This window comes from Thamnophis sirtalis, unplaced genomic scaffold, assembly GCF_051295495.1.
Source record: "Thamnophis sirtalis isolate CommonGarterSnake01/CBP01778 unplaced genomic scaffold, rThaSir2_p1.2 scaffold_4, whole genome shotgun sequence".
Lineage (NCBI taxonomy): Eukaryota > Metazoa > Chordata > Lepidosauria > Squamata > Natricidae > Thamnophis > Thamnophis sirtalis.
The window spans coordinates 6,601,345-6,627,348 of NW_028261384.1; the positions used below are offsets into that span (position 1 = coordinate 6,601,345).

A 26,004-nucleotide genomic window follows, 5' to 3' on the forward strand; every position below is an offset into this window, starting at 1 on the left:
AAGGAAAAAAATCTATCCATTCATCCCTGCCTGTCTGTCTGTCTATCCATTCATTCATCCATATCTATCTCTCTTTCTCTATCTCTCTATCTCTCTATCCATTCATTCATATCTATCTATCTATCTATCATCTATCTATCTATCTATCTATCATCTATCTATCTATCTATCTATCTATCTATCTATCTATCTATCATCTATCTATCTATCTATCTATCTATCTATCTATCTATCTATCCATCTATCCATCCATCCATCCATCCATCCATCCATCCATCCATCCATCCATCCATCCCTATCTATCTATCTATCTATCTATCTATCTATCTATCTATCTATCTATCTATCTATCTATCTACTTACCTACCTACCTACCTACCTACCTACCCACCCACCCACCCACCCACCCACCCACCCACCCGCCAGTGACGTGCGGTGAGGTTTACGGTTGGTGAGGCAAGAGCACGGTGGCGGCGAGAAGCAGCGTCCCCGCCACTGTCCCTGACAGAGGTGTCTCGCATTTATGTCCGCCATAGATGCAAGACGCCTCTGTCGGACACAGCGGCAGGAACAGAGGAGGCAGGGGGCGAGGTGGTGGAGTGCGGCAGCGGCGAGAAGCAGCGTCCCCGCCGCTGTCCCCGACAGAGGTGTCTCGCATTTATGTCCGCCATAGACGCAAGACGCCTCTGTCAGGGACAGGGGCAGGGACGGAGGAGGCGGGGGACGAGGAGGCGGAGTGCGGTGGCGGTGAGAAGCAGCGTCCCCGCCGCTGTCCCCGACAGAGGCGTCTCGCGTTTATGTCCGCCATAGATGCAAGACGCCTCTGTCAGGGACAGGGGCAGGGACGGAGGGGGCGAGGAGGCAGAGTGCGGTGGCGGTGAGAAGCAGCGTCCCCGCCGGTGTCCCCGATAGAGGCGTCTCGCGTTTATGTCCGCCATAGACGTGTGGTGCCTCTGTCGGACACAGCGGCGGGGGTGGAGGAGGCGGGGAGGCGAGTATCATACTGGTATATTATTTCTACAGAAAATCCAGCTGAAGTAAATGTGCTTAAAGACAAACTGGGACACACAAGGAAGGCACTGTAGTTTTCCGGAAAAAAGTGCAGCAACAATCTAAAGGCCATGTTACATGTTACGGCTTGCAGTTAAATCACATACATTGTCCTTGATCAAGACGAGGAAAGTAGTCTTCAGTCTTGAAGAGATCAAGTGGCTCATACAGGGCTTGACTTCGCCTTGATGAAGATGATTTATTTTTTAAAAGATGGCACGTTGATTGTGTACAATAATTTCTTTAACGTATTTGGAAAATTTCCAAGGTCTGATTCTGCCTTTATGATCTGTTCCTCCATTCCAGCCACATTATTACCAATCATTTTTACAAAGGCCTCTAGTTTGTCAATCTTTCTATAGAGCTTCTTCATTTCCATTGCCTTTGCATGAATATGTGGCACACTTTCATTAATTACTTGAGAAGAATCATTTCTAATCATCTCCAGCATTCCCACAAACTCATCTACCCTGATCAATAAATCTTCAAGACTCTTGTCCAAAGTCCCGATCTGCCCAGCTGAGGCGGCGTTCTCAAGCGGCGAAGGGAGCCGGTAGGAGGCGTAGTCAGCAGCCGCCAATGCCAGAGACGCTGCTGTGACTCTGCGAGACGTGGCCGCTGCTGTCACCGCTCGAGGAAGAGGAGAAGGAGTGAGGCAGCGGCGGGGGATCCTCAGGGATGGTGACAGAAGGAGCTTCGGCTGCCAGCACCATCTCCCACTCGTCTTCTGGGATTCGCCCAGCCCAGCATGCCAGAACTTTAAAGGCATGCTGCCGCGCTGGCATGGCTTTAAAGTGCCGGCGTGTGGCACTTTAAAGTGCATGCCGCCGCACCCTGTCATAGAGTGAGATATGTCCTGCTTTATGGCCGGAAGGTGCGCCGGCACTTTAAAGTGCATGCCGCCGCGCTGGCCATACAGTGGGACCTGCTGTATGGCTGGAAGGCGCACCAGCACTTTAAAGTGCATGCTGCCGCACCCCACCATAGAGTGAGACATGTCTTGCTTTATGGCCGTAAGGCCCGCCGGCACTTTAAAATAGCAGCATGGCTTTAAAAAATAAAAAATAAAGTGCCAGCCCGCGCACCAGCAGAGGTGGGTAAAACACACACACACACAAACACACACAGACACACACTACTTATAATAATACAAATTACAATTACTTACAAATAATTTTGAATTCCTCCTCCCTCCCTCCAACTCAGGACCCACATACCTTTTCCAGCTGTGTCACAGAGGATTTCAACTCTCCTCTTGTCTGCCACGATGAAAATGTGAAAATGTAAAAAGAAAAAGGCAACAGCTGCTCTAGCCAGGCTGTGTTAGTTGGTGCTAGAGTCACCACGTGGATGACTCTGCTTAACTGTTTAAAAAAAGCCTCTAAACAAAGTCCCCTCTGCAGGAGGAGACGAGAGAACCACGTGCCTCCTTTGCATAAGGAATTTTTCACCTTTTAACCCTTGCTTAACTTTGCTCAAGTGATCATAAAGATAGACTAAAGGAGGCACGTGGTTCTCTCGCCTCCCCCTGCAGTTTAGCACTAAGCAGAGTCATCCACTGTGACTCTGGCAGCAACTACCTCAGCCTTTTTCCTTTTATTATTATTTTTCTTTTCATCATGACAGTGGTGAGGCCCTGCCTCCCTTGCCTCCCCTAACTGCCCATGACTGCTACCCACCTACCCACCCGTGGCACGACAAAACCGTGCTCGTCAAAATAGCGGTGATAAAACCACGTCACTAAAGCCGCGACGTCATCACCATGCGTCATCACCGCCGCAACAACAGCGCGGCGGCAGAAGGGCACTTTAAAACAGTGCGGCGGCAGAAAGCCGATTTAAATTAAGGTAAGGGTTAGGATTAGGTTTAGGGGTTTGCTTTAGGGTTAGGTTTAGGGTTAGGTTAGGGTTAGGTTTAGGGTTAGGTTTAGGGTGCTGAGTGCTTCAGAAGGCGCAGATTTGCCCTCCGCGATTATGTCATCGCGGTAGGGTCGCGTTTTTCCTTAGCGCTTCAGACGGCACGGATTTGCCCTCCGCACTTATGTCAGCATGGATAAGGGCTTTGCCGTTTTGTGGTGGAACCCTACCCACCTATCTACTTATCTACTTACCTAATAAATGCATATATATATATATATATATATATATATATATATATATATATATATATATATATATATATATATATATATATATATATATATATATATATATATATATATATATATATATATATATATATATATATATATATATATATATATAAACATTAAAAATTATAAAGGTAAGATAAAATAAATAAACATTTGGTTCTGCTTTGCTTTTGCCCAGGTTTTAATCCAGCCTGGAACGAAACATTTGAGTTTGAAATTGACGTACCGCAACTTGCCCTGGTCCGTTTTATGGTAGAAGATTTTGATGCCTCAACGAAAAATGATTTTATTGGGCAATTCACAGCCCCTTTCACAAGTCTGAAGCAAGGTGAGTTTTATTATTATTTTTTGGGGGGTAGCTTTTTCACCCAGAACACCACTGTTGGTTCAAAGAGGAGAGGATTGTTTTCCAGTCCTGTTGGTGTCATGGAAAAGTTTAGGGTATTATAATAATAATATAAATATTAATTTATTTAATTTTTAATAAAGTTTATATGGACCATCCTTTGTCCTGGAAAATAACTTTGGGTGGCATATGGCAATCTGATAAACAATAAATATAAAACAATTATTGCCCAAAACCGTTATATAATAACTGTTCAAAACATTCATATGTTATTTATTAATCAAATTTATGTGGTTGCTTGTCTTGTGAAAAATGACTGTGTGGGGAACAACAATCTAATAAAACAATAAAAGCGAAACAATCATTACCTAAAATTGCTGTATAATAATGATTTAAAAACACTAATTAAAATCTCTTCCGTTCAAGGTCACAGGGATTTTTTTACGGGGGTAAATTCAGCCAATATCAAATGCTAAGGAAAGCCAAAACCAAGATTTTTATTGTACAATTTAATGTGCACTTTACACATGGGTAAAGCCCCACTTACTACAGGCCGTTCTCAATGTAGAACAGTTCATTTAGTGACGTTCAAAGTTATAACAGCATTGAAAAAGGTAACTTATGACCATTTTTCACACTTACGTCCATTGCATCATCCCCATGATCAAAATTCATACGTTTGGCAACTGACTCATACTTATGACCATTCTTGTGTCCCAAGGTCATGGGATTCCACTTTTACAACCTTCTGACAAGCAAAGTCAACGGGGAAGCCAGGTTCACTTAACAACCGTCTTCCTAACTTGATAAAGTGACAGTGATTCACTGAACAACTGTGGCAAGAAAGGATGCAAAATGGCGTAACATTGTCTCACTTAGCAACAGAAATTTGGGGGTCAATTGTGGTCGTAAGTCGAAGACCACCTGCACTAAAGGACTCTTATCTCTTAAGAGTCACAGGCAGTCCTCAGCTTGTAAACAGAAATTCTGTGGCTAAAGATGACCGTTGTTAAGAGAGTCGTGCCTAATTTTATGATCTTTTTGCCATGGTCATTAAATGAATCATTACTGTTCTTAAATAAATCCCACAGTTGTTAACCAAATCCAACTTCCTCTTTTGACTTTGGAAACCAATCAGGAAGGTCACATATGGTGATCACAAAATTGTGAGATTCCGCAACCGTTGTGAATACATGCCAGTTGCCAAGGGCCCAAATTTTGATTGTGTGACAACTCTGGGGACATTGGGACCAAAATAAGTGTGAGGGAAGTTTTCTCAGTGCCGTTGCAACTTCAACCGGTCACGAATCGAATGGTTGTAAATTGAAAACTATTGATTTAATGGTATATATAGTTTGTATATTCCATTCAGTTGAAAGTTTACTGCAGATCTTGAGGGATGCTGCTGTGGAAGTTTAATAAATAATAATAAAATAAGTTTTAAAATAAATTTAATAAATAATAATAAAAATAAGTTTTCTCAGAAGCTGAAAGAAAAGAATTTGGAGGCAAGTGAACCGATGAAATGGGAAATTAAGTGAAGGATTTTAGACTTTTCAATAATTTCTTCTGTCTCCCCTTCTCCAATTTATGGCTTCTAGTTCTTCCAGTTCCCAAGCTTGCCCAACATTTTTTGCCCATCGAGCAAGGTTTTTACCTCGCTGGGCAAAATCCCACAAGGAAATGCTGGATGGGAACGATGGGTATTGTAATTAAGCACCTTGGGAGTGTGGCTGTTATTAAGACAGAGTGAAGGTCCTTGTTTGGGAGCATGTCGCCCTCCACTGTCCAGAAAATGGAATTGCAACAATAGTTTTTTAAAAAACCGATTTACAACTAAACTGTCTGACTGAAATTCTGTTCCCATTTGTGGTTGTAAGTACTTGTGGTATGTAAGCTACCTGCAATTAGTTTAAATTTCCTTTTTTTAAATTTAAAAAGTCCTTCAGATGATTCAGTCCCAGCAATGGAAATAATTTTTTTTTTGTGTTGGAATGGATCCTCTGAATTATTCTGAGTTCACTTTGAGGATATAGGTCAGTGTTTCTAAACCTTGGCCACTTTAAAATGGCTGGGGAATTGATGTTGACATATCCTAAGGATGTCATAGTTGAAAAACAGCCTACTAAGCCTATTAAGATGAGCAAACTACTCATTGCAGAGGTAGCAATGGTACCTAGTTTTCGGATCTTCCTTGCTGAATAGCAATAGCAATAGCAGTTAGACTTCTATACCGCTTCATAGGGCTTTCAGCCCTCTCTAAGCGGTTTACAGAGTCAGCCTATCGCCCCCAAAGTCTGGGTCCTCATTTCACCCACCTCGGAAGGATGGAAGGCTGAGTCAACCTTGAGCCGGTGAGATTTGAACCGCCGAACTGCAGAACTGCAGTCAGCTGAAGTAGCCTGCAGTGCTGCATTTAACCACTGCGCCACCTCGGCTCTTTTTATCAAAAGTGTATGATTATTACTACGGAAGGAATCAAGCCTGTTTTTCATCCTTTGCTTCTAAATTGCTCCTTGTAGCAGCCCTTTCTGCAAAGTAATTTTCAAGCACAGAAAACACAGGAATCTTGCACGATCTATTACTGATGTTGCAGTTGATTGGATCCTTTTAATTTAGGCTGTCCATCTGATTTTTAGCTTTTCTTTATAGCAAGGTCCTAGTTTTATAAGCCAGTGTTTTTCAACCACTGTGCCGTGGCACACTAGTGTGCCGTGACATAGTGTAAGGTGTGCCGTGGGAAAAACACTTTATATATAGTCAATATAGGCACAGAGTTTAATTTTTTTAACATTTTCTAATGGTGGTGTGCCTCGTGATTTTTTTCATGAAAAAAGTGTGCCTTTGCACAAAAAAGGTTGAAAAACACTGTTATAAGCCATCTAGAATCTAGTTGAGTTCAGTGGCCAATAAATGATGATGGGTGTTGTGGCCCACCAGCAGCCAGCGGAGCTGGTGGCAGATTCAGCGAGTGAGGAAGTTGGGGAGGAACATGGGCCAGTCCTGGAGTCTGGGGAAGGCTCTGATGAGGGCTCTGTGTCGGAGGCAAAGAGTGGGCCAGAGCCATATGCCAGTTATCAGCTGCCTTCAGAGTCAGACATCAGTGGGGCAGAAGAACAGCTGGAGCCTGTTCCCAGTGTGCGCATGTGCAGAGCTGCCAGGAGAAGGGAACAGCTAAGGAACAAGGGCTGACTCGGGAGTAAAGGCACAGGTGGAAGGTGAATGGCCCCTCCCAGAGGGAATAAAGAGGAGCGAAAGGGGAGTGGAGTTTGCAGGAGACAATTAGATCCATTCATTAGGGAGAAGATCTGTTCCTGATTTCTTCCCAAGTAATTGCTGCTACAGCGTGGAGTTTGGAAGATATCAACCTGGCAGTTCTCCAAGCCTGATAAAGGTCTGTATTTGTGAAATCTCTCAAAAGACTGTTTGCCAGGACTTTGCTGGAGAGGAATCCCCTTTAACGTAAATAAAAGAGTTTTTATTGGGATGAGGAGTTGGCTTCATGTTCTTGGGAAGCCTAGGTCAGAAAAATGGGGATAAACGTGACAATGATGGTGGCATCTTCCCAATTTGGACAACCTTTATGCCTAGAGATCTATCAAAAAAAAAAAAGAGATTAGGAATAATCTAAACTGTTCATAGCTAGTGCAACAGGAAGAAGCTGAGTTCAATGCAGAGATGTTATTAACTTCTTTTTTTTTTAAATTTCCTTTGTCTTAATATATTGTAGACTGTGTTTGTTAAAAATCTATACCGTTTACGGGCTCTGGGAAGTCGGGGGGGGGAGGGAGGTGGGGTGTTAGGGGGGAGGGGGGATATATAGTATGTGTTAGATTTTAAGGTAATGTGACTGCACTTGTAGTCTGTTGTTCTTTAATTCCACTGTAAAAATAGGACAAGCTGAATATATTAATAAATTGTAGAAATACACTGAAGGGAGGAGCAGAGGGATAGAAGAAAGAGGGGTAGAGAGGACGGGAGAGAGGATCGGAGGGAGGGTGAGAAGGAAGGGAGGGAGTGTATCGGGAGAGAGGAGTGGAAGAGGGGGAGGGGAAGTAGGGTAGAGGGGAATGATGGAGGGAAGATGGAAAGTTGGAGGGGGGCGAAAGAAAGGGTGTATGGAGGGTCGAAGAGGTACATTGGGTTTTTACTTTTGGGGGTATTGCTGATAAGAGGAATGCTGTGTTTATTGTTTAATGTTATATGGCCCCGGTTATGCACAGTATATACGTGACTGTGCGAAAATGAAAATGGAAAATAAAAACACATTTACATTTACAAAAAAAAAAAAAAAAGTGAGCTGATACTTAGCTCACCAGCAATTAATAATGTCAAAGAAAACAAAGATTAATGCTTCTTTTTCTTCTTTCCTCCCCTTCTCAAGGCTACCGCCACATTCACCTTTTGACAAAGAATGGAGATCAGTACCCATCTGCCACACTCTTTGTGCATATCAACATTTCGGACAATTGTTAAAAAGAAGAAACAAACTTCAGGGAATGCACAAGCGATCTCTCTCTCTCTCTTTTTCTTTTTCTTTTTTACATTTCCCCGTACCCTGGCAAAGGAAAAAAACTCAGCTCTTCGGAGGCCGTGTGTGGTGATCCATTCGTGCCTTAATGCCAGTTGAATATTTACATTGGAAAACAGCTAGAAAAAAAAATATTGCCTTTTGAAAGTTGTGCTTTAACTTTTAATCCTAGTTGCTTTTCTAGGGCAAAAGAACTCTCAGGAGCTCTTACTGGTGTTGTAGGAGAGGAATAGTAGTAATAAAGAGTAAATATGTTTCTTCTTAGGTTTATTTTAATGCAATCTGAATTATGTTTGCACTTCCCCAAATTTCATGTTTTCTAGTGTGACAGTGCAAAGGTCAGTGGGGAAAAACACACATTCCCTGTGTTAAATGAAGGACAATTGCTTTATAAAAAGTGGGTGTCAGAAGGAAGAAACTCTTAGGGAAGATATGAAGAAAAACAAAAATGTCTACAGCTAGTCTTGAACTTACCACTATTTGTTGAGCAATCAAAGTTATAACTGCACTGAAAAAGTGATTGATGTCCAGTCCTCTTACTTATGAGTATTGGAACATCCCTACCATCACATGATCAAAAGCTTGGCAACTGACATGTATTTGTGACAGTTGCAGCTTTTTCAGGATTACATGATTACATTTTGGGACCTTCTCAGCTGGCTTCTGTTAAGCAGAGTCAATGGGGGAAAACTGGATTCACTTAACGTCTGATACACTTAACAACCACCAGTGGTTTGCTTTACAACCAGGGGTAGGCTGCTGCCGAGATTGCTGCTGGTCTGCATGCGCAGAACATTAAAAAATGATTAAAAACCAAGCCGGCAACGGCTGCGGCAACCAGGGAACCTGTCCGGGGGCGCGGCCAGCCTGCTGCCCCTACCGGTTTGGTGAGCAAATGCCAATTTCCACTACCGGTGGCAACCCACCTCTGTTTACAAAACCATGTCAAAAAAAAAGTTATAAAATCAGGGGCGACTCGCTTAACAAGACAAATCCTGGTTCCAAGTGTAGTTGTAAGTCAAGGACTGCCTATACATTGTTTTAATGCGAACTTAAAATATTTGATAGCTTCCTAAAAAAAAAAAAGACTCTCAAATTGGGAGAACGGGAAAAGGAACCTAACTCAGATTTGATATACAGGTGTGATCTTAGAATCAACCTGTGGGATGATCAAAGTGCCTTGGCTTCTGTGATCTGCATTGCTAATCCTCATTGTTGCTAAACTCCATCTAAGGTTTATTAATTTTATTGTTACCCTGGGTATTTATTTGTAGGGGGAAAATGTCCGGACCAAACGTAATTTCTACAGGAATCCCTATAGTAGAATGCCACATTTCCAACCATGGTTGGATCCTGACCATGTTGAAATTGGACTTACCACAAAGTAACCAGGACTAAACTGGGATATTTCCAGAGTTTTAATTTGGTGTCTCAAAATGGATTTGATGATCTGCCCTTCCTGTAGTTATAAAATAGGCACACCCTGCAGTTTCTAATTCTGATCAGTTTCACCAGTCAAGAAATGCACAATATAAAGGCTCTCACAACTTTCCTGTGACTAGCATAAATTCTCCCAGACACTCTTTTGACTTTTCACTGGCATCACTTACCTGTTTTTCCCCTTGAGTTTAAATGAGCAACAATAAGGACTAGTAACTTGACCAATCAGAGCCTCAGGGTGCTTCTTATAAGGCCAATATTGCACGTTCTGTCATTTGCTGCATCAGCAAAGTAGTAGTAGACGAATAGTTTGATTTTTATTTTATTTTTATAGCTGCAAAAAATATCCTTTTTTGAGGGGGGGGGAATCATTAGCTGTGTCCTCACACTGTGTATCTGACTTCTGGCAGTTTTGTGGTTTGGGATCTGGGGTAAACACAATGGTAGTGGATTAAATCCAGGCTTATTTAAACTAAAGTAGAAGAGAAATTAAAGTATGATGGATTCCAGCAAGTGGATATTCGGTTGATAGCATTTTATTAGTAATGAGCTGTAATTTAGTTTAAACCTTGATTACAATCGCGGAATTATTTTTGAAGGAAAATAAGTTGTGAGATTGTTTTGTCTCTGTAAATGTTTTGTACTTGTTGCAAATATATGCAGGGTTTTTCTAAGGAGAGTGTTTTATTCCAAATGGAATGGATCGGAGCCGAAACTCAACTTTGATTAGCAAATCTAAATGACTTAAAAGGAATTCTTCCAAATCCACCAGATGAATATTTCAGTGAACAGAGTTGTTGGCAGTGCTTAACAGTGATTTGATTACTGTAATATAATGAAATCTTTAATAAAGTTTTTTTCCCTTTGAACTGTTGAAAATGGGAATTATTCTAGAAAAATTCTAGAATTGCATATCCAGGTGTTTTGAGTCAATATCCTTGCAAATACGTACTCCAGGAGGAGTTTAAAGAAAAGTCAGCATTATAATCACAGCTACAACTGAACTCCTGCTTTATTTGTATATGTTTGTAGATTTATCCAGGACTTTCGAACTCTTTCGAGCTTCCTTGTACAAACTAATTTTTTTTCTTATGAACCTCTGCTTTTATTCCTTTGCTTTCATTAGAATTTAAAAAAAAAATATTATCCAATTAAGCAAAGGTTTGCATTTTCACCTGCTTTCAGAGAAGACAGGTTTGAACTAATCCTAATATGCAGGTAGTCCTTATAACAGTTCATTTAGTGACCATTCAAAGTTATAACGGCACCGGAAAAAGCGACTTACGACTGTTTTGCCACACTTAGAACTGTTGCAGCATCTCCATGGTCGCGTGATCAAAATTCAGATGCTTGGCAACTGATTCAAATTTATGACGCTTGCAGTCCCCCCGTGGTCCCCTTTTGCGACTTTCTGATAAGCAAAATCATTGGAGAAGCCCTAATTTAGCGATTGCAGTGATTCGGTTAACAACTGCGGCAAAGAAAGGTCGTGAAATGAGGCAAAGTTCACTTAACAAATATTTCACTTAGCAACAGAAACTTTGGGCTCAGTTATGGTTGTAAGTCGAGGACTTCCTGTATTCTCTAAGATGGTTGTAGGTATCCTGCACAAAATAAATTAGATAAATATTGTTTTAAGGCTATTGTTTCTGGAGTTTTTATATCTCTGCTCTACTTTTGAAAAGCAGTGTCTAAATCCGGGGGAAGCTGGGGGATGGAAAGAACTACCAATTTTACCTGAATGGTATCTTCATTTATGATAACATTATTGTAGGAGGCCTGAAGCTGATTTCAATCATAGTGCAATTAAAGGATTCACTCAGGCCCAATTTATGAAGCACCATTTAGTTGGAAAGGGGCAAGATCATTGTTGGCAATTTTAAGACGTGTGCAGTTCAATTCCCAGACCTCCGCCATGTTGACTGGGGAATTCTGTTAGTTGAAGTCCACATGTCTTAGCAATAGCAATAGCAGTTAGACTTATATACCGCTTCATAGGGCTTTCAGCCCTCTCTAAGCGGTTTACAGAGTCAGCATATCGCCCCCAACAACAATCCGGGTCCTCATTTCACCCACCTCGGAAGGATGGCAGGCTGAGTCAACCTTGAGCCGGTGAAATTAGAACCGCTGAACTGCAGATAACAGTCAGCTGAAGTGGCCTGCAGTATAGCACTCTAACCACTGCACCACTTCAGCTCTTCAAGTCCACACATCTTAAAGTTGCTAACGTTGGGAAACAGTACCCTAAATAAATGATTTTTTTTTTAAAAAAAACTGTTATTTGTCTTTTTCTGATTTGCAATTTAGCATCAAAGGAGATTGCAGGCATATCATGCTATTTATTTCAAAATGGCGGATCACAAACCAGCCAACATTTTGATTTAGTGACTCACGCAGTTGGCATAGTCAGTTTGTAGAATGATATGTTATATGAATATACAACATATATATTGGGAGTGAATCTGTGATGAGGAATCTGTAGGATTCATGAAAACATAAGGAGTAAACTAGGATTATGTGTGTGACATACATGAAATTTCTGAGTAGAGTTTGGTTTTGTCAGGATGCAAGCATGTAACCTAATGCTCCCCAGATGCTTTACATTATCTTTGGAGGGCCCTCAGATCACATGTCTAATTTCCATGACATTATAGGTATATAAGCAAAATACAACTCACACATCACAAAATTTCCAGAACCGTAAAGCCTACAAACTTGAAATTTGGCACGTATGTTCCTCTTGATTTCCAGGTGCTCGCTAAGAGGATTTTTCAAAATGACCATCAGATCATTAGTATTTCTTATACAGTGTTTATCTATAGTGAGTAACATGTTCTGATGCTAAGGAGTTAGACATTCTATTCTCCCTCCCCACCTGAAAAGAATTCTGTTCCAACTGCCAGTTGCCCTATAGTAACATGCTCTGATGCTAAGGAGTTAGACATTCTACTCTCCCTCCCCACCTGAAAAGAATTCTGTTCCAACTGCCAGTTGCCCTATAGTAACATGCTCTGATGCTAAGGAGTTAGACATTCTACTCTCCCTCCCCACCTGAAAAGAACTCTGTTCCAACTGCCAGTCGCCTCACATTCCGTTACCTCAGTTCAAACTGGCAGATGTTCCATTCCTTCATTCAGGAGCGGTCTGGGGCTCCTTACAGTACTAAACATCAGTACCTCACCAAAACGTCTATGCCTTCCACCTAAGGAACTGTTTTCTGACTCAAGGCAGTGGGAGGGATATTCCCTTATATGTTTCAATCTCTGACCACCATTGAGCCAGGGGATTGTGAACCGAATTTCTCCTGTAATAGATTACATAAATTATGTAATAGAGAATAATTCTATTACATAATTTCGTCACAAAGCATGGGGAATCCAGCTAGTTACTAAATATATGTAGCTTGGCATAATATTAAAAATGTTAAAAATTGAACTAACGAAATGAAATGGAGGGGGAGGATTTTAAATCCCATCCGGGCCTCCAGTAAGAATATAAACCCACCCATTCTTCACCCATCGTGATCTTGATAAAAACCCAAGAAGTCTTTCATGGCATCCATGGACCAAAAATCCAAATCATATAAATCAGATTTAGCCTATAACTGGAAACCAACTGTGATAACACCTTTCCTCATGTTGATGTCAATGAAGGGGAAAATGCAAAAAGGAAAAAGAAAACCCACAAAAACCACTCTTTAAAAAAAAATACAAATAATTATAGTCCACTATCAAGACTGCATTTTTTTATTGTCATAATTAAAATGGAACTTTTTATTAGAAAAATCTTTTGATGCCTGATTTGTGGCAAGGAAGGTTATAAAATGGGGTGAAAGTCATTTTAACAAATGTTTCGTTAAATATGAAAGACAAAATTTGGGCTCAATTGTGGTTCTAACTCAAGGGCGACCTGTATTTGCGAAACTGACCATGAATATATATTATAGGTTTCTAAGTCCTTCCCGCATTTCTGTTTGGCATCTAAAAATATGTCTTGAGTTTTTACTCAGTGCATTTCACTTCTTCAATTCCACCCCAGTTTCAGACAAGTAGTGAGTCAAAAATTTTCACATACAACTATCTCTATATATGTCAGGTATCTCCCAGATGGCTGCCTCAAATTGCTTCCATTTAAGTAAAACATCTAAATAAAATAATGTTTTTTTTAAAAAAAATAAAGAACAATTGAGAGAAACTTTCATGTATTTCTTGTGAAAATAATGGAACAATTTTGTACTTTTTTCAAAGCTGAGGAATCATTTTCATTAAGATTATTATTGACCATACAGATTTCGAGAAGATTTTATTTTTTTAAATTGTCCATTTGAAGTTAGGGAAAGTTTCCTCCAAGATCCATCTTCTTTCTGAGTCAGGAAGTCAAAACAGCCAAGATGATGTAAGCCACTGAGCGATCGAAGTCCCATCAATTTTTTTTTACCTGCATTGACAGTTCTAAGATAAATTTGTGGCCCCATCTTAACCTTTGTCCCCCCCCCTCCTCGCACTTGTAGACAATCCTGTTTTCAGGTGTCACAAACTACCTGTCCTTTTGTTCAAAACAATCCAAATTGTTTTTTCTCATTTTGCTGCTTCCATGCAGGCATCTGGTAGAATGCATCCTTTGTCTTCCCAAAGATATCCAAAAATTCTGCATCAGATAGGAAGAACTGCAAAGAGAACCAAAAAAAGAGATCCCCTTTAATGGATTATTCTTCCTTTACTAACAAAATTAATAATAAGACACGTAGTTCTCGACTTTCAACCATTTGTTTAGTGACTGAAAAAGATGCCCTGTGACTGTTAAGTGAGTTTTGCCCCATTTTACAACCGTTCTTCCTGCAGTTATTAAGTGAATAACTGCAACTGTCATAAATACACACCAGTTGCCAAGCATTTGAGTTTTGGTCATAAGACCACGAGGATGCTGCAATGGGTGTGTGAAAAACAGGTCAATTTTTTTTTTAAGTACCATTGTAACTTTGAACGGTCATTAAATGAATTGTTGTAAGTCGAGGACTGTCTACAAATAGATCCTCAAATTGGAACCTAGCTGCACACTTCTGAAACTGGTAGAAGTTTCCTCTTGACTGTGTTAGAAAGAATTTCTTAAAATGCAGAATATCTTCTGGCCCTTGAGGGGAAGTTTACGGTAGACGATTATGCAGTACCACTACAACAACTCCAAACTTTTAAAATTATGTTCCTTTCCAAAATCAATATATTGGCTACATTCACAAGTGCTGTAAATGCTCTTCTAGGATGAACCCTGCACTCCACAAATATAGAATTCTCCTTCAGAAGTTGGAGCTGGCCCCAAATTTAAAAAAAATATATCGAATTTTTTTTTTTATTCTATTATATCTTTGGAGATTCTTGGTCATCCAGGTCTTAGGTGTCTCAAATGTGCCATTTCAAAAGGCAACTGGTCTGTTCTCAACCTCAAGGAGGAGGAGGTGGAGGGAAGGTGAAGAAGGAGAAGAAGAGGAAGAAGAGGAGGGGAAGGGGGAGGAGGAGGAGGGGAGGAGGAGGAGGAGGAGGAGGAGGAGGAGGAGGAGGAGGAGAAGAAGAAGAAGAAGAAGAAGAAGAAGAAGAAGAAGAAGAAGAAGAAGAAGAAGAAGAGAAGGAGAAGAGGAAGGAGGAGGTGGCGGAAGAAGGAGAAGAAGAGGAAGAAGAGGAGGGGGAAGAGGGAGGAGGAGGAGGAGAAAAGAAGGAGAAGGAGAAGGAGAAGAAGAAGAGGGGGAAGGGGAAGGGGAAGAAGAAGGGGAAGAAGAAAAAGAGAAGGAGAAGAGGAAGGAGGAGGAGGAGGAGAAGAAGAAGAAGAAGAAGAAGAAGAAGAAGAAGAAGAAGAGAAGGAGAAGAGGAAGGAGGAGGAGGTGGCGGAAGAAGGAGAAGAAGAGGAAGAAGAGGAGGGGGAAGAGGGAGGAGGAGGAGAGGAGGAGGAGGAGGAGAAAAGAAGAAGGAGAAGGAGAAGAAGAAGAGGGGGAAGGGGAAGGGGAAGAAGAAGGGGAAGAAGAAAAAGAGGAGAAGAGGAAGGAGGAGGAGGAGGAGGAGGAGGAGGAGAAGAAGAAGAAGAAGAAGAAGAAGAAGAAGAAGAAGAAGAAGAAGAAGAAGAAGAAGAAGAAGAAGAAGAAGAAGAAGAAGAAGAAGAAGAAGAAGAAACACATTTTGCTTCTCGTCCCAAAAGCTTCACCAGTTCTGATGGCGGGGGAATGGAAGGATGGGTGAGATACCAACAGATACTAGTACCATTCTTAGGGTGTTCCCTATTCACAACTTTATCCCTGTCACCTGAGAAGGCCTTCTCAATACTGAAGTTGGCAAAGTCCTTTTCCAGAGGCTACCAGAGTAGAACTGCAATCACCCACATGTTGTACGTGAAAAGGACACAGATACACCATTGTGGGGGTCCTCTGAGCTTGGTTGTTTTCTTGCAGATATTTCATTACTGAACTAGGTAACATCATCAGTGCTAGAAGGGAGTGGGTTTGGAGAGAGAGGGATGAGGAAGCAGAAGAGAGGAGAGAGGCGGAGAAGGACTGTGGGGTCCTTAGTGCTCTCTGAGCTTGGTTGTTTTCTTGCAGATATTTCATTCCTGAACTAGGTAACATCATCAGTGCTAGGAGGAGGAGGATTGTGGGATCCTTTGCCCTCTAAGCTTGGTAATTTTCTTGGAGACGTTTCATTACCAAAGTAGATAACATCATCAGTACTCTGTAAGAACACCACTAAGCTCAGAGAGCACCAAGGAGCCCACAGTTCAACATTGAGCTACAAACATTCTCTTTAATACTCCATTTCTGAAAAAGTCAACCACCCTCCCCAAACATGGCCACAGCCTCTGCGAAGAAGACCTAGGTACCTTACCTTGTTATTGGGATGCAGTTCTTGAGTGTCTTAGAACAAACATCTGGGCAACACCCCAAAATTGTACATTGTGTGAACCTACCATTACGTAATGCTGATTGGGACAGCCCATCCTACCTCCTTTTTGGTGGGATCCACACCTTCCGGAAGCTCATCCACCGTCTTGTTAATCAGCAGATCTCTAGGAAATGTACCGACCTCATTTGCTTCTTGGCAAGCTGTGTTGGCGTTGTAACAGTTACTACTATGAGTAATTGCTTGGTCATCCGGCAGACTTGACCTGGCTTCCGAAAGTTCTGCATTGGCAGTGGCGGTGGCAGGCTTATTGCCGGTACTTCTGTGGTTGAAGTTGGTATTTTTCAGATCCTGTCGAAATAAAGGAAAGCTTGTGAAACAGAGAGACGCTTTGTACCTCACTTAGCGGAGGAATTTTATCTACCTTGATTAATATCGGTTGATCAGATGTACCCGGGAATAATCAGTAATATAATCAGGGGTTGGATTCAGCCGGTTCGCACCGGTTCGGGCAAACTGGTTGCTTAATTTTGCATCTGGTTTGCCGAACCGGTTGTTATAAGCACTGGCTGGCCACGCCCACCCCTCCCCTCACTGGAGTCTCCATGCAGCCCGTTCATAATGCCAGGTAAGTACAGGGCCCTCGCGGAGGCCCTGGGAGCGCGAAAAACAGGCCTACTGGAAGTTCCAGAAATCTGGAAATGGGCCTGTTCCGTAGGGCCTCGGGAGCATGGGGAGGCAGTTTTCGCCCTCCCAGAGGCTCGGAGAAAGCCTCCAGAGCCCGGGGAGGCTGAAACCCTGCACCCTGCCATGAGGAGGCGGGGTAGGCCATTGCTCCCCCCCCCCATGGCTATGCCCAATCAGCAACCGGGCTAAAAATTTTCAATCCCACCCGTGAATATACTGTAATAAAAATGAAACCCAACTGCAGGCTGCTGAGCCGAGGTGGAGCAGTGGTTAAATGCAGCACTGGAGGCTACTTCAGCTGACTGCAGTTCTGCTGTTCAAATCTCACCGGCTCAGGGTTGACTCAGCCTTCCATCCTTCCGAGGTGGGTAAAATGAGGACCTGGATTGTTGGGGGCAATATGCTGACTCTGTAAACCACTTAGAGAGGGCTGAAAGCCCTATGAAGTGGTATATAAGTCTAACTGCTATTGCTATTGCTATCTGGGCCACACATCTTCAGCAACATAAAGATGTGTGGACCTCAACTCCCAGAATTCCCTAGCCAGCATGGTTGTCTGGGGAATTCTGGGAGTTGAAGTCCACGTTTCTTCAAGCGCCGAAGGTTGAGACACAATGCCTTACACACACAACCCAATCATGGTGCCAATTGACGGAAGTGAAACTCACCCCGTGAGGCAGAAACCAAGATGGTATCTGACTGCACCTTCGACCCAACCCTTAAAAATTTAGCAACTCACCGCACCAAAACAAATACTTCATTTAACAAGGCAGAATAAAGCCAAACCTGTCAGAGAATGATAACTTACAAATAGGTTGGTTAAATTTTGAGCACGATGGCAAGGATGGTGGGGAAGAAAACTCTGTGGTGCCCTTTGTTTGTTAAGCTAAATATTTATTTATTTTGCTTAATAGTTAATCCAGGGCTGGGTTGGGAGGAATGAGAAAATCAATAACAGTCTAGTTCTGGAAGTTTAACTTGTTTGCTCAGAATCGGTTACGAGTTTACCTGCTCTTCTGCCTACCCCTTATGTAGTATTTCTCAAAGAGCCGAGGTGGCGCAGTGGTTAGGGTGCAGTACTGCAGGCCACTTCAGCTGACTGTTATCTGCAGTTCAGCGGTTCTAATCTCACCGGCTCAAGGTTGACTCAGCCTTCCATCCTTCCGAGGTGGGTGAAATGAAGACCCAGACTGTGAGGGCGATATGCTGACTCTGTAAACCGCTTAGAGAGGGCTGAAAGCCCTATGAAGCGGTATATAAGTCTAACTGCTATTGCTATTGTGTGGACTTCAACTCCCAGAATTCCACAATCAGCCTGCATGGATTTCAACTCCCATAACTTCTCAGCCAGCCTGGATGGATCTTGTCACTATAAGGCATGGCGGGGCCAAAAACAATTAGGCACAAATTTCCCCTGTGCCACCACTGAAGATTTGCTAATTATAAATATCTCTGCTTACATCATCTATGTCCTATGCATATGTATGAGAATATCGTTTTCTCTTCCTTTCCTGAAAACATAAAATAAAAGCTGGGCGGATATGAACTCGTAGACGACCCCCCACGCTGTCAAGGACCTTGGAGTCCTCATCTCTAATGATCTAAGTGCCAGAGCCCACTGTAACAACATTGCCAAAAGGGCACTAAGAGTTCTTAACCTAATCTTGTGTAGATTCTTCTCTGGTATTATTGTACTGCTAACCAAAGCATACAAAACCTTTGCTAGACCAATTCTTGAATACAGCTCATCTGCCTGGAACCCGCACTGCATAGCAGACATTAACACAATTGAGCGAGTCCAGAGATATTTCACGAGAAGAGTCCTCCACTCCTCTGCTCGCAACAGAATCCCTTATGCCACAAAGCTCGACATTTTGGCCTTAGACAACTTAGAATTACGCCATCTTCGGTCTAACCTAAGCATAATATATAAAATTATCTACTACAATATTCTACCTGTCAACGACTTCTACAGATTCAATCACAATAATACACGAGCACACAATAGATGCAAACTCAAGGTAAACCGCTCCAAACTCGATTGCAGAAAATACGACTTCAGCCACAGAGGGGTCAATGCCTGGAATGCTCTACCTGACTCTGTGCTTTCTTCCCCAAACCCCCAAAACTTTAACCTCAGACTGTCTACTGCTGACCTCACCCCATTCCTAAGAGGTCTGTAAGGGGCGTGCGTAAGTGCACCAGCGTGCCTATACCGCCCCTGTCCTAACAACCCCATTTATTCATATCCATTTCATGTATTCATAATCTTGTATATACTTATATCTATTATCTTATACACGCTTGACAAAACAAATAAAATAAAATAAAAAAATATATAAATATGAGTGGATCTTTTGGTCTGTAAGAATCCCTCCCTTTACTTTCTGGATAATATTCCTCCAATGTTCACTGGACGGAATGGATGAATGGATGAATGGATGAATGGATGAATGGATGAATGGAATACTGTATTGGGCCTTCATTATTGATGGCTCCCTGGTGCTCCCTGATCTTGGTTGTTTTCTTGCAGATGTTTCATTATCCAAGCTAGGTAACATTATTATTGTTGACAATGTTGGCTAGTTTGGATCATGGCAAGAAGACTATTAAGGACTACCTTATTTCAACCCCGAGCTATAAATAGTTTCCTTTATTGGTACTTCATTATTGATTTGGGCATCCTGCTTTTGATTTCACATGTGCTCTTGGCTTGTAGACAGAACTGGGGTGAGTTTTTAGGAACAATAATGGCAAAAGCAATAGCCCTTAGACTTATATACCGCTTCACAGTGCTTCTACAGCCCTCTCCAAGTACTTTACAGAGTCAGCCTATTTGCCCCCAACAACCTGGGTCCTCATTTTACCCACCTCAAAAGGATGGAAGGCTGAGTCAACCTTGAGCCGGTCAGGATCGAACTGTCGGCAGTGGGCAGCGTCTGCTTGCAATGCTGCGCCACCACAGCTCAATGGCTCAACAGTAATGCAGATGGGGAAGTTGTCCTTGTTCAGGTTAATTCATTTGTTTTATATATCGGACCCCCCACATTTCCGGAAGGAAAGGGGGGCAACCCCCAGATCCCACCTGTGCAGTCAACCAGATAAACTCACCATTGTGATTTCTGATATGGCAGATACGTCTCCTAAACTGCTCTTCATCTGTTCATACGACTTTCCATCCTAAGAGGGGAAGAGAAAGGATCATGGTTTAGAAAACAAAAAAGTGGTTAAATTAAGCCATAGAGGAATGTTGCCGGCAGAAATCTGAAGGACACTTCCCAGAGGCAAGGAAAATGGAAATTGTACAACCAGCTTGTCCTTCCAGAAGATGCTTTTAATTAACATTTTCTCAGCCCATCCACTGTATCCTTCTTTTAATTACACTGAGGCTGGACTATTGCGATGGTTCTGGAGCTTTGGAAGGGCCTTGCAAAGTGCAACTTTTACAAAATAATTAAACTATATTCAATAATTTCTGCAGGAACTATGCTGAGTAAGGAAGGGAGGGAGAGAGGGAGGAAGGAAGGAAGGAAGGAAGATGAAAGAAAGAAGAATGAAGGGAGGGAGGCAGAGGAGAGCATGTCGTTCATGGTGAGATTTTTACCTTTTTTCTGATTTATGAGAACAACCTGAATGAAGAGAACTAATCTAAAATAAAGACTGATGAGAGAGAGAGAGCAAGCGGAGAATATAAGGTTACAGTCAAAGTGAAAGTTTTTACTTTTTCTCTCTCCTTTTTATTGTCAGAAGTCTGACTGGACTTTCTATTCAGCATAGTGTTAAATGAAGCGGGATTTTTTTCTTTTCCGTTTTTCTGTTTTATACTTTTTGGACTGTTTGATAACTAAATTCTACTGTTCTACTGTACTGTATTTGCAAAAAATTGGAAAAATGGGAAAATACCAATGCAGGAGGGAATTATTCAAAAAATTATGGAATGTGCGGAAATGAGTAAATTGACATTTGACATTAGAGAACAAGAAGAAGAACAATTTTACAAGGTTTGGGATTTGTTTTATCAATGGTTAGGTTAAAAAATCATGGTAATGGAAAAAGTGGGAGAACTTTTTATATTTTAAGAATAATAGAATGTATATCTATAATCTGTATGTAAGAGAACAAATGACAGTAAAAATATATAGCATAATATAGGTAAATAATATCTGGTCATAAGTAGCTAAGTTTAAATAAATAAAGAAATGTACATACAAATGTATAACGAATAAGGAGATTATGAATGAAAGATAGAACTGAATAGTAGGGAAAACACTAACTGCAAAGAAACCGATTCGGAACTGCTGTATGATATACGATGGAACTTATTGTTCCTATGTTGTTTTTAAGTTATGTGTTTGTTTTTCTTGATGTGCTTATGTGTTTAAAATAAAAAAAATTATCACGAGAAAAAAAAAGAATAATAGAATGATATATGCCATACTACAAGGGTTTAGCACTGTTAAACAGATTACGATGTAATGGAATGATGTATGCATGATTTCAATATATAGAATATTTTGCTTAAAATGTAGGAATAATAATTGGAGTGGAACTATTGATGCAAAATGATGTATGTATGAATTCAATATTTAGAATATTTTGTTTAAAATTAAGGAATAATTTTTTAAAAATTGAAAAATTGACATATAACAATAACGTACTTATGTTTATCTAATGAACAATTTGTGATTTGATACACAATTGTAAGTGGTGACCATGGAAAAGGACGCAAAAAATCTTGTAAACAAACGACACGCTATATGAAGTGGAAGAAGGTTGTAGGTGTTTTATGTTTTTGTTTGTTTAAAAATAAAAATAAGTTTAAAAAAAAAAGACACCAGAAAAGTAATGAGCAATTTTTACACAATGTTCAGGTAACCACAAGCTTGTTTTGGGATAAGAACAGTGTATCTCTCTTTACTTACACTCCACTTGTAAGGGTCCCAGGCAGTGAACCAACCGGTAAAGTTCAGGGGCTCGTGACCTTGTTTGACCATGATGATTGGGGTTGCTACGTCCCTCCCTGCTGGGTGGTTCTTCAAATATTCTTTGGCTGCAGAAATGGACTCCGTCTTTTCGTAGCTGTTGGCAGCTTTCCCAATCCAAAGGAAAATCTGAAGAAGAGGAAAGAGGAAGCTAATTGGAAGGGAAAGAGCTGGGTACCATTTCATTTGAGGCTGGGAAAAAAGAGTGTCCTGCCATCGCCACTAGGTGGTGCTAACACACGTTAGGCCTAACATGTGTTAGCACCACCTAGTGGCGATGACAGGACACTAACAGTTAAGTAAACTCCAATACAGGTATGCTAATCCTTGACTTACAACAGTTCATTTAGTGACCTTTCAAAGTTACAGCAGCATTGGAAAAAGTGTCTTACAATGGTTTTTCACAGTTACAACCTTTGCAGTATCCTTCCCCACAGTCACGTAATCAAAATTCCGATGCTTGGTGACTGGTTCATAGTTATGACGATTGCAGTGTCCCCCACAGGATCATGTGATCCCTCTTTGCGACCCTCTGACAAGCAAAATCCATGGGGAAGCAAGATTCACTTAACAACCGTATTACTAACTTATCAAATGCAGTCATTCACTTAACAACTGTGGCAAGAAAAGTCGTAAAATGGAGTAAAATTCACTCAAAAATTGTCTCACTTAGCAACAGAAATCTTGGGCTCAGCTGCGGCCGCACGTTGAGGACTACCTCTATTGTAGATTAGTGTTTGGCAATTTTGGCAACTTTTGAGATGTGTGGACTTCAACTCCCAGAATTCCTCAGCCAGGATATGATGTAGGCCAATGTATCTCAAAACTGCCAGATGTTATAATATAGATAGTCCTCAACTTACAGCTGATTGCTTAACAACTTTTCAAAGTCAGAGCAACTGATTGGTTTTTGAAGTTTGATGGCCCTTCTGGTCACGGGATTGGAATTTGGGGTATTTGGCAACTGGCTCAAATTTATGGCGGTTTGCAATAACCTTTGTCATGTGAAAGCAATTTAAAACTTCTGGTTTCCAGCAAAATTGCCTATTGGATATAATGGACTTTACTTAACAGTGGCTCTGTTTGCAAAAAAACCGATGTGCAAACGTGGCAGATGTTAAGAAAGTCCATTTGTGATCAGTGATGCTGTGAGCTGACCTGCTTAATGACTGCCATGACTTATCGCTACAATTCCAGCTCGATTACGGTTGTAAGTCTAAAACAACATGTATGTGACACTCTGAACAGTTGTAAGAAAATTAAGTATATGAGCCGAGGTGGCGCAGTGGTTAGAGTGCAATACTGCAGGCCATTACAGCTGACTGCTATCTGCAGTTCAGCAATTCAAATCTCACCGGCTCAAGGTTGACTCAGCCTTCCATCCTTCCGAGGACCCAGACTGTGGGGGCGATATGCTGACTCTGTAAACTGCTTAGAGAGGGCTGAAAGCCCTATGAAGCGGTATATAAGTCTAACTGCTATTGCTATTGCTATTGCTAAGTACTTTGTATATATAAGATACATGGTTAAAGCCAGTGGTGGAAGTCAGCTGGTTCTATCCGGTTTGGGTGAACCAGTAGCGGTAGCAGTGGGAGACTCCGCCCACCCGCCTAGACGTCATCACGTCCAGTTTTTGACGCTCTGCCCCTTCGTGCTCACATTTATGAACCGATAGCGAAGTTAAGTTGGTCAAGACTTTTATAAGCTCAACTCCTGACCCCTGAATTGGAGTTCAGATCCCTAGCCTTCTGGCAAAGATTTATGGGAGTTGTAGTCCTAACATCCTATCTGGAAGACAATTGTATTTGATCCTTGTTAATGCTTGGAGCAGAAGGATTCCTCCATGCACGAGTCCAAAATTTCCTTTGCTAAGCAAGACAGTTGTTAAGTGAGTTCTGCCCCATTTAACGACCTTTCTTGCCACAGTTGTTAAACTAATCCCTTGCAATTGTTAAATTAGTAACCCGGTTGTTAAATGAATCTGGCTTCCCCATTGACTTTGCTTGTCAGGCGGTCGTAAAGGGAAAAGTGACCCAGGGACGCTGCAACCGTCATAAATACAGGCCAGTTGTCAAGCGCCTGAATATTTGGTCCCATGACACAGGATATACGCAACCATTGCAAGTGTGAAAAACGGTCGCAATTCACCTTTCTCTGCACTGTTGTAACTTTGAACAGTTGCAAAATGAACGGTTGTAAGCGGAGGAATACTAAAGACAGATATTTCTTTCCCTGTGCTGGTTTATTGTGAGTTAGTCATTCTTTTAATTTGATTTGAAAACAAAGTTCACACAGAAAAGCTTGCATGCCCCATAAGAAGCGCCAGGCATGCAGGTTCTAGATCAAGGGTGTAAAATTCAATTTCATTGAAGGCTGCATCAGAGTTGTGTTTGACCTTGGGGGGCGGGTGTGGTCAGCTCAATGTCACTCATTGAGGCTCCGTTTTCAGCTGCGATGGCCTCCTGCAGCCTGTGCCACTAAAAACAGACGTTGCACAGTCTCCCCAAGCTCCGTTTTCATTGGCAGAGGGTTGCAGGAGGCCAAAGCGGCTGAAAACGGAGCCCAGGAGGGCCACGTGCAGCCCTCCCGAACTCCGTTTTCACTGGCAGAGGGCTGCAGGAGGTCAACACAGCTGGCAGAGGGGCTGCAGGAGCCAACGTGGCTGAAAACAGAGCTCGGGAGGGCCACGTGCAGCCCTCCCGAACTCCGCTTTCACTGGCAGAGGGCTGCAGTGAATTTTCCCCATTTTACTACCTTTCTTGCCACCATTGTTAAGAGAATCACTGCAGTTGTTACGTTAGGAACATGGTTGCTAAGTGAATGTGGATTCCCCATTGATTTTGCCTGCTAGAAACTGCAAGACAAGTCAATTGCCAAGCATCTGAATTGTGATCAACATTGTTTCTGCCAATCAAAGTCAATGGGGAATCCAGATTCACTTAACAACCATGTTAGTAACTGGATGCTGCAGTGGTCGTAAGTTTTAAAACCAGACTTTGGTTAGTTAATTGCCTCCTGCATCCCGCTGCCAGTGAAAACAGAGCTTGCATGGCCTCCCCGAGCTCCATTTTCACTGGCAGAGGGTGCGACCCAAAACGGAGCCCGGGAGGGCCATGCGCAGCTTTGCTGGCTGAGAAACTCTGGGAGTTGAAGTCCACAAGTCTTAACGCTGCCAAGGTTGAAGACCCCTGCTCTGGATCATCCATCTCACACTAACCTCTTCCCAGGTGTCCAGTAGCATGACATCATCTTCATCCAAGTCATCCTGGCCAAAATCCACTATTTCAGTGATGATGAATCGGCCGGTTTGGTTGGAGCATTCAAACAAGCGAGCCTGATATTGAGGGACTCGTTCCTGGAACCTTTCACATCGCGGGAAGGAGAGAAAGGAGAAGAAAAAGAAAAGAAAGGTTGAAACAAATTTTATTTCCACATTCTGTGCTAGAAGAGACTCTTAGAAGAAAAGGAAGGAAGTCAGATTCTCAGCTCCCTGATTAAAAATGCTCATAGAGATTCCTTTTAAAATGTATTTTTTAACGGTACAAAAAATGCACAGTACAATAGGGACCAGAATTTCCATGGCTAAGCAAGATGGTTGTTAAGTGGCTTTCATCTGACATTATGAGCTTTTTTTTGCCACGGTTGTTAAGTGAATCGCCTGGTTGTTAAGCAAACCTGGCTTCCCCCATTGAATCTGTTTGCCAGAAGTGATTACATGACCCCGGGGTGCTGAAACTGTAATAAACACATCCTGGTGTAAGGTTTCCTAAAAATGCCCTAATTGATTCATGAGTCTCGAGCAAAGTTTCAATAAAAAACTAGTCATTTATTAGGACCATTAGAGGCAAGATCTTTTCGCTGTCAAATCTAAGCTTCATTTGATTTATGGCTGAACTTTCCTCCCCACTCCTCAGTCTATGTCATAAATCACATTCCCC

The 26,004-nt window shown here is 41.8% G+C and overlaps 3 protein-coding genes across 6 annotated transcripts in view; 1 reads left to right on the top strand and 2 right to left on the bottom strand.

Annotated features, from left to right (window-relative positions):
• PLCD1 (phospholipase C delta 1) overlaps positions 1–8,812 on the top strand; it is an 87,408-nt gene extending 78,596 nt beyond the window's left edge. For both annotated transcript variants that reach the window (XM_087712419.1, XM_087712418.1), the window contains exons 14-15: positions 3,381–3,530; positions 7,933–8,812. In XM_087712419.1, the coding sequence (XP_087568545.1) occupies positions 3,381–3,530; positions 7,933–8,024 (242 nt within the window). In that variant the 3' untranslated portion in view covers positions 8,025–8,812. The remainder of the gene's footprint in view (positions 1–3,380; positions 3,531–7,932) is intronic.
• On the bottom strand, positions 1,135–1,763 carry LOC148045760 (biogenesis of lysosome-related organelles complex 1 subunit 4-like). Its single transcript, XM_087712420.1, is given in 3 exon segments — positions 1,135–1,257; positions 1,259–1,625; positions 1,627–1,763. Coding segments are annotated over 3 exon segments (612 nt in total). The 3' UTR covers positions 1,135–1,149.
• A 4,891-nt stretch (positions 8,813–13,703) lies between the features above and the next one.
• The window catches only part of VILL (villin like), a 71,011-nt gene continuing 58,710 nt past the window's right edge, over positions 13,704–26,004 (bottom strand). For 2 of the 3 annotated variants that reach the window (XM_087712421.1, XM_087712424.1), the window contains exons 16-20: positions 25,284–25,428; positions 22,007–22,195; positions 20,196–20,264; positions 16,500–16,748; positions 13,704–14,185 (exon numbers count right to left, since the gene is read on the bottom strand). In XM_087712421.1, coding sequence (XP_087568547.1) covers positions 14,072–14,185; positions 16,500–16,748; positions 20,196–20,264; positions 22,007–22,195; positions 25,284–25,428 — 766 coding nt within the window. In that variant the 3' untranslated portion in view covers positions 13,704–14,071. The remainder of the gene's footprint in view (positions 14,186–16,499; positions 16,749–20,195; positions 20,265–22,006; positions 22,196–25,283; positions 25,429–26,004) is intronic. The other variant, XM_087712422.1, reaches the window with a different exon arrangement.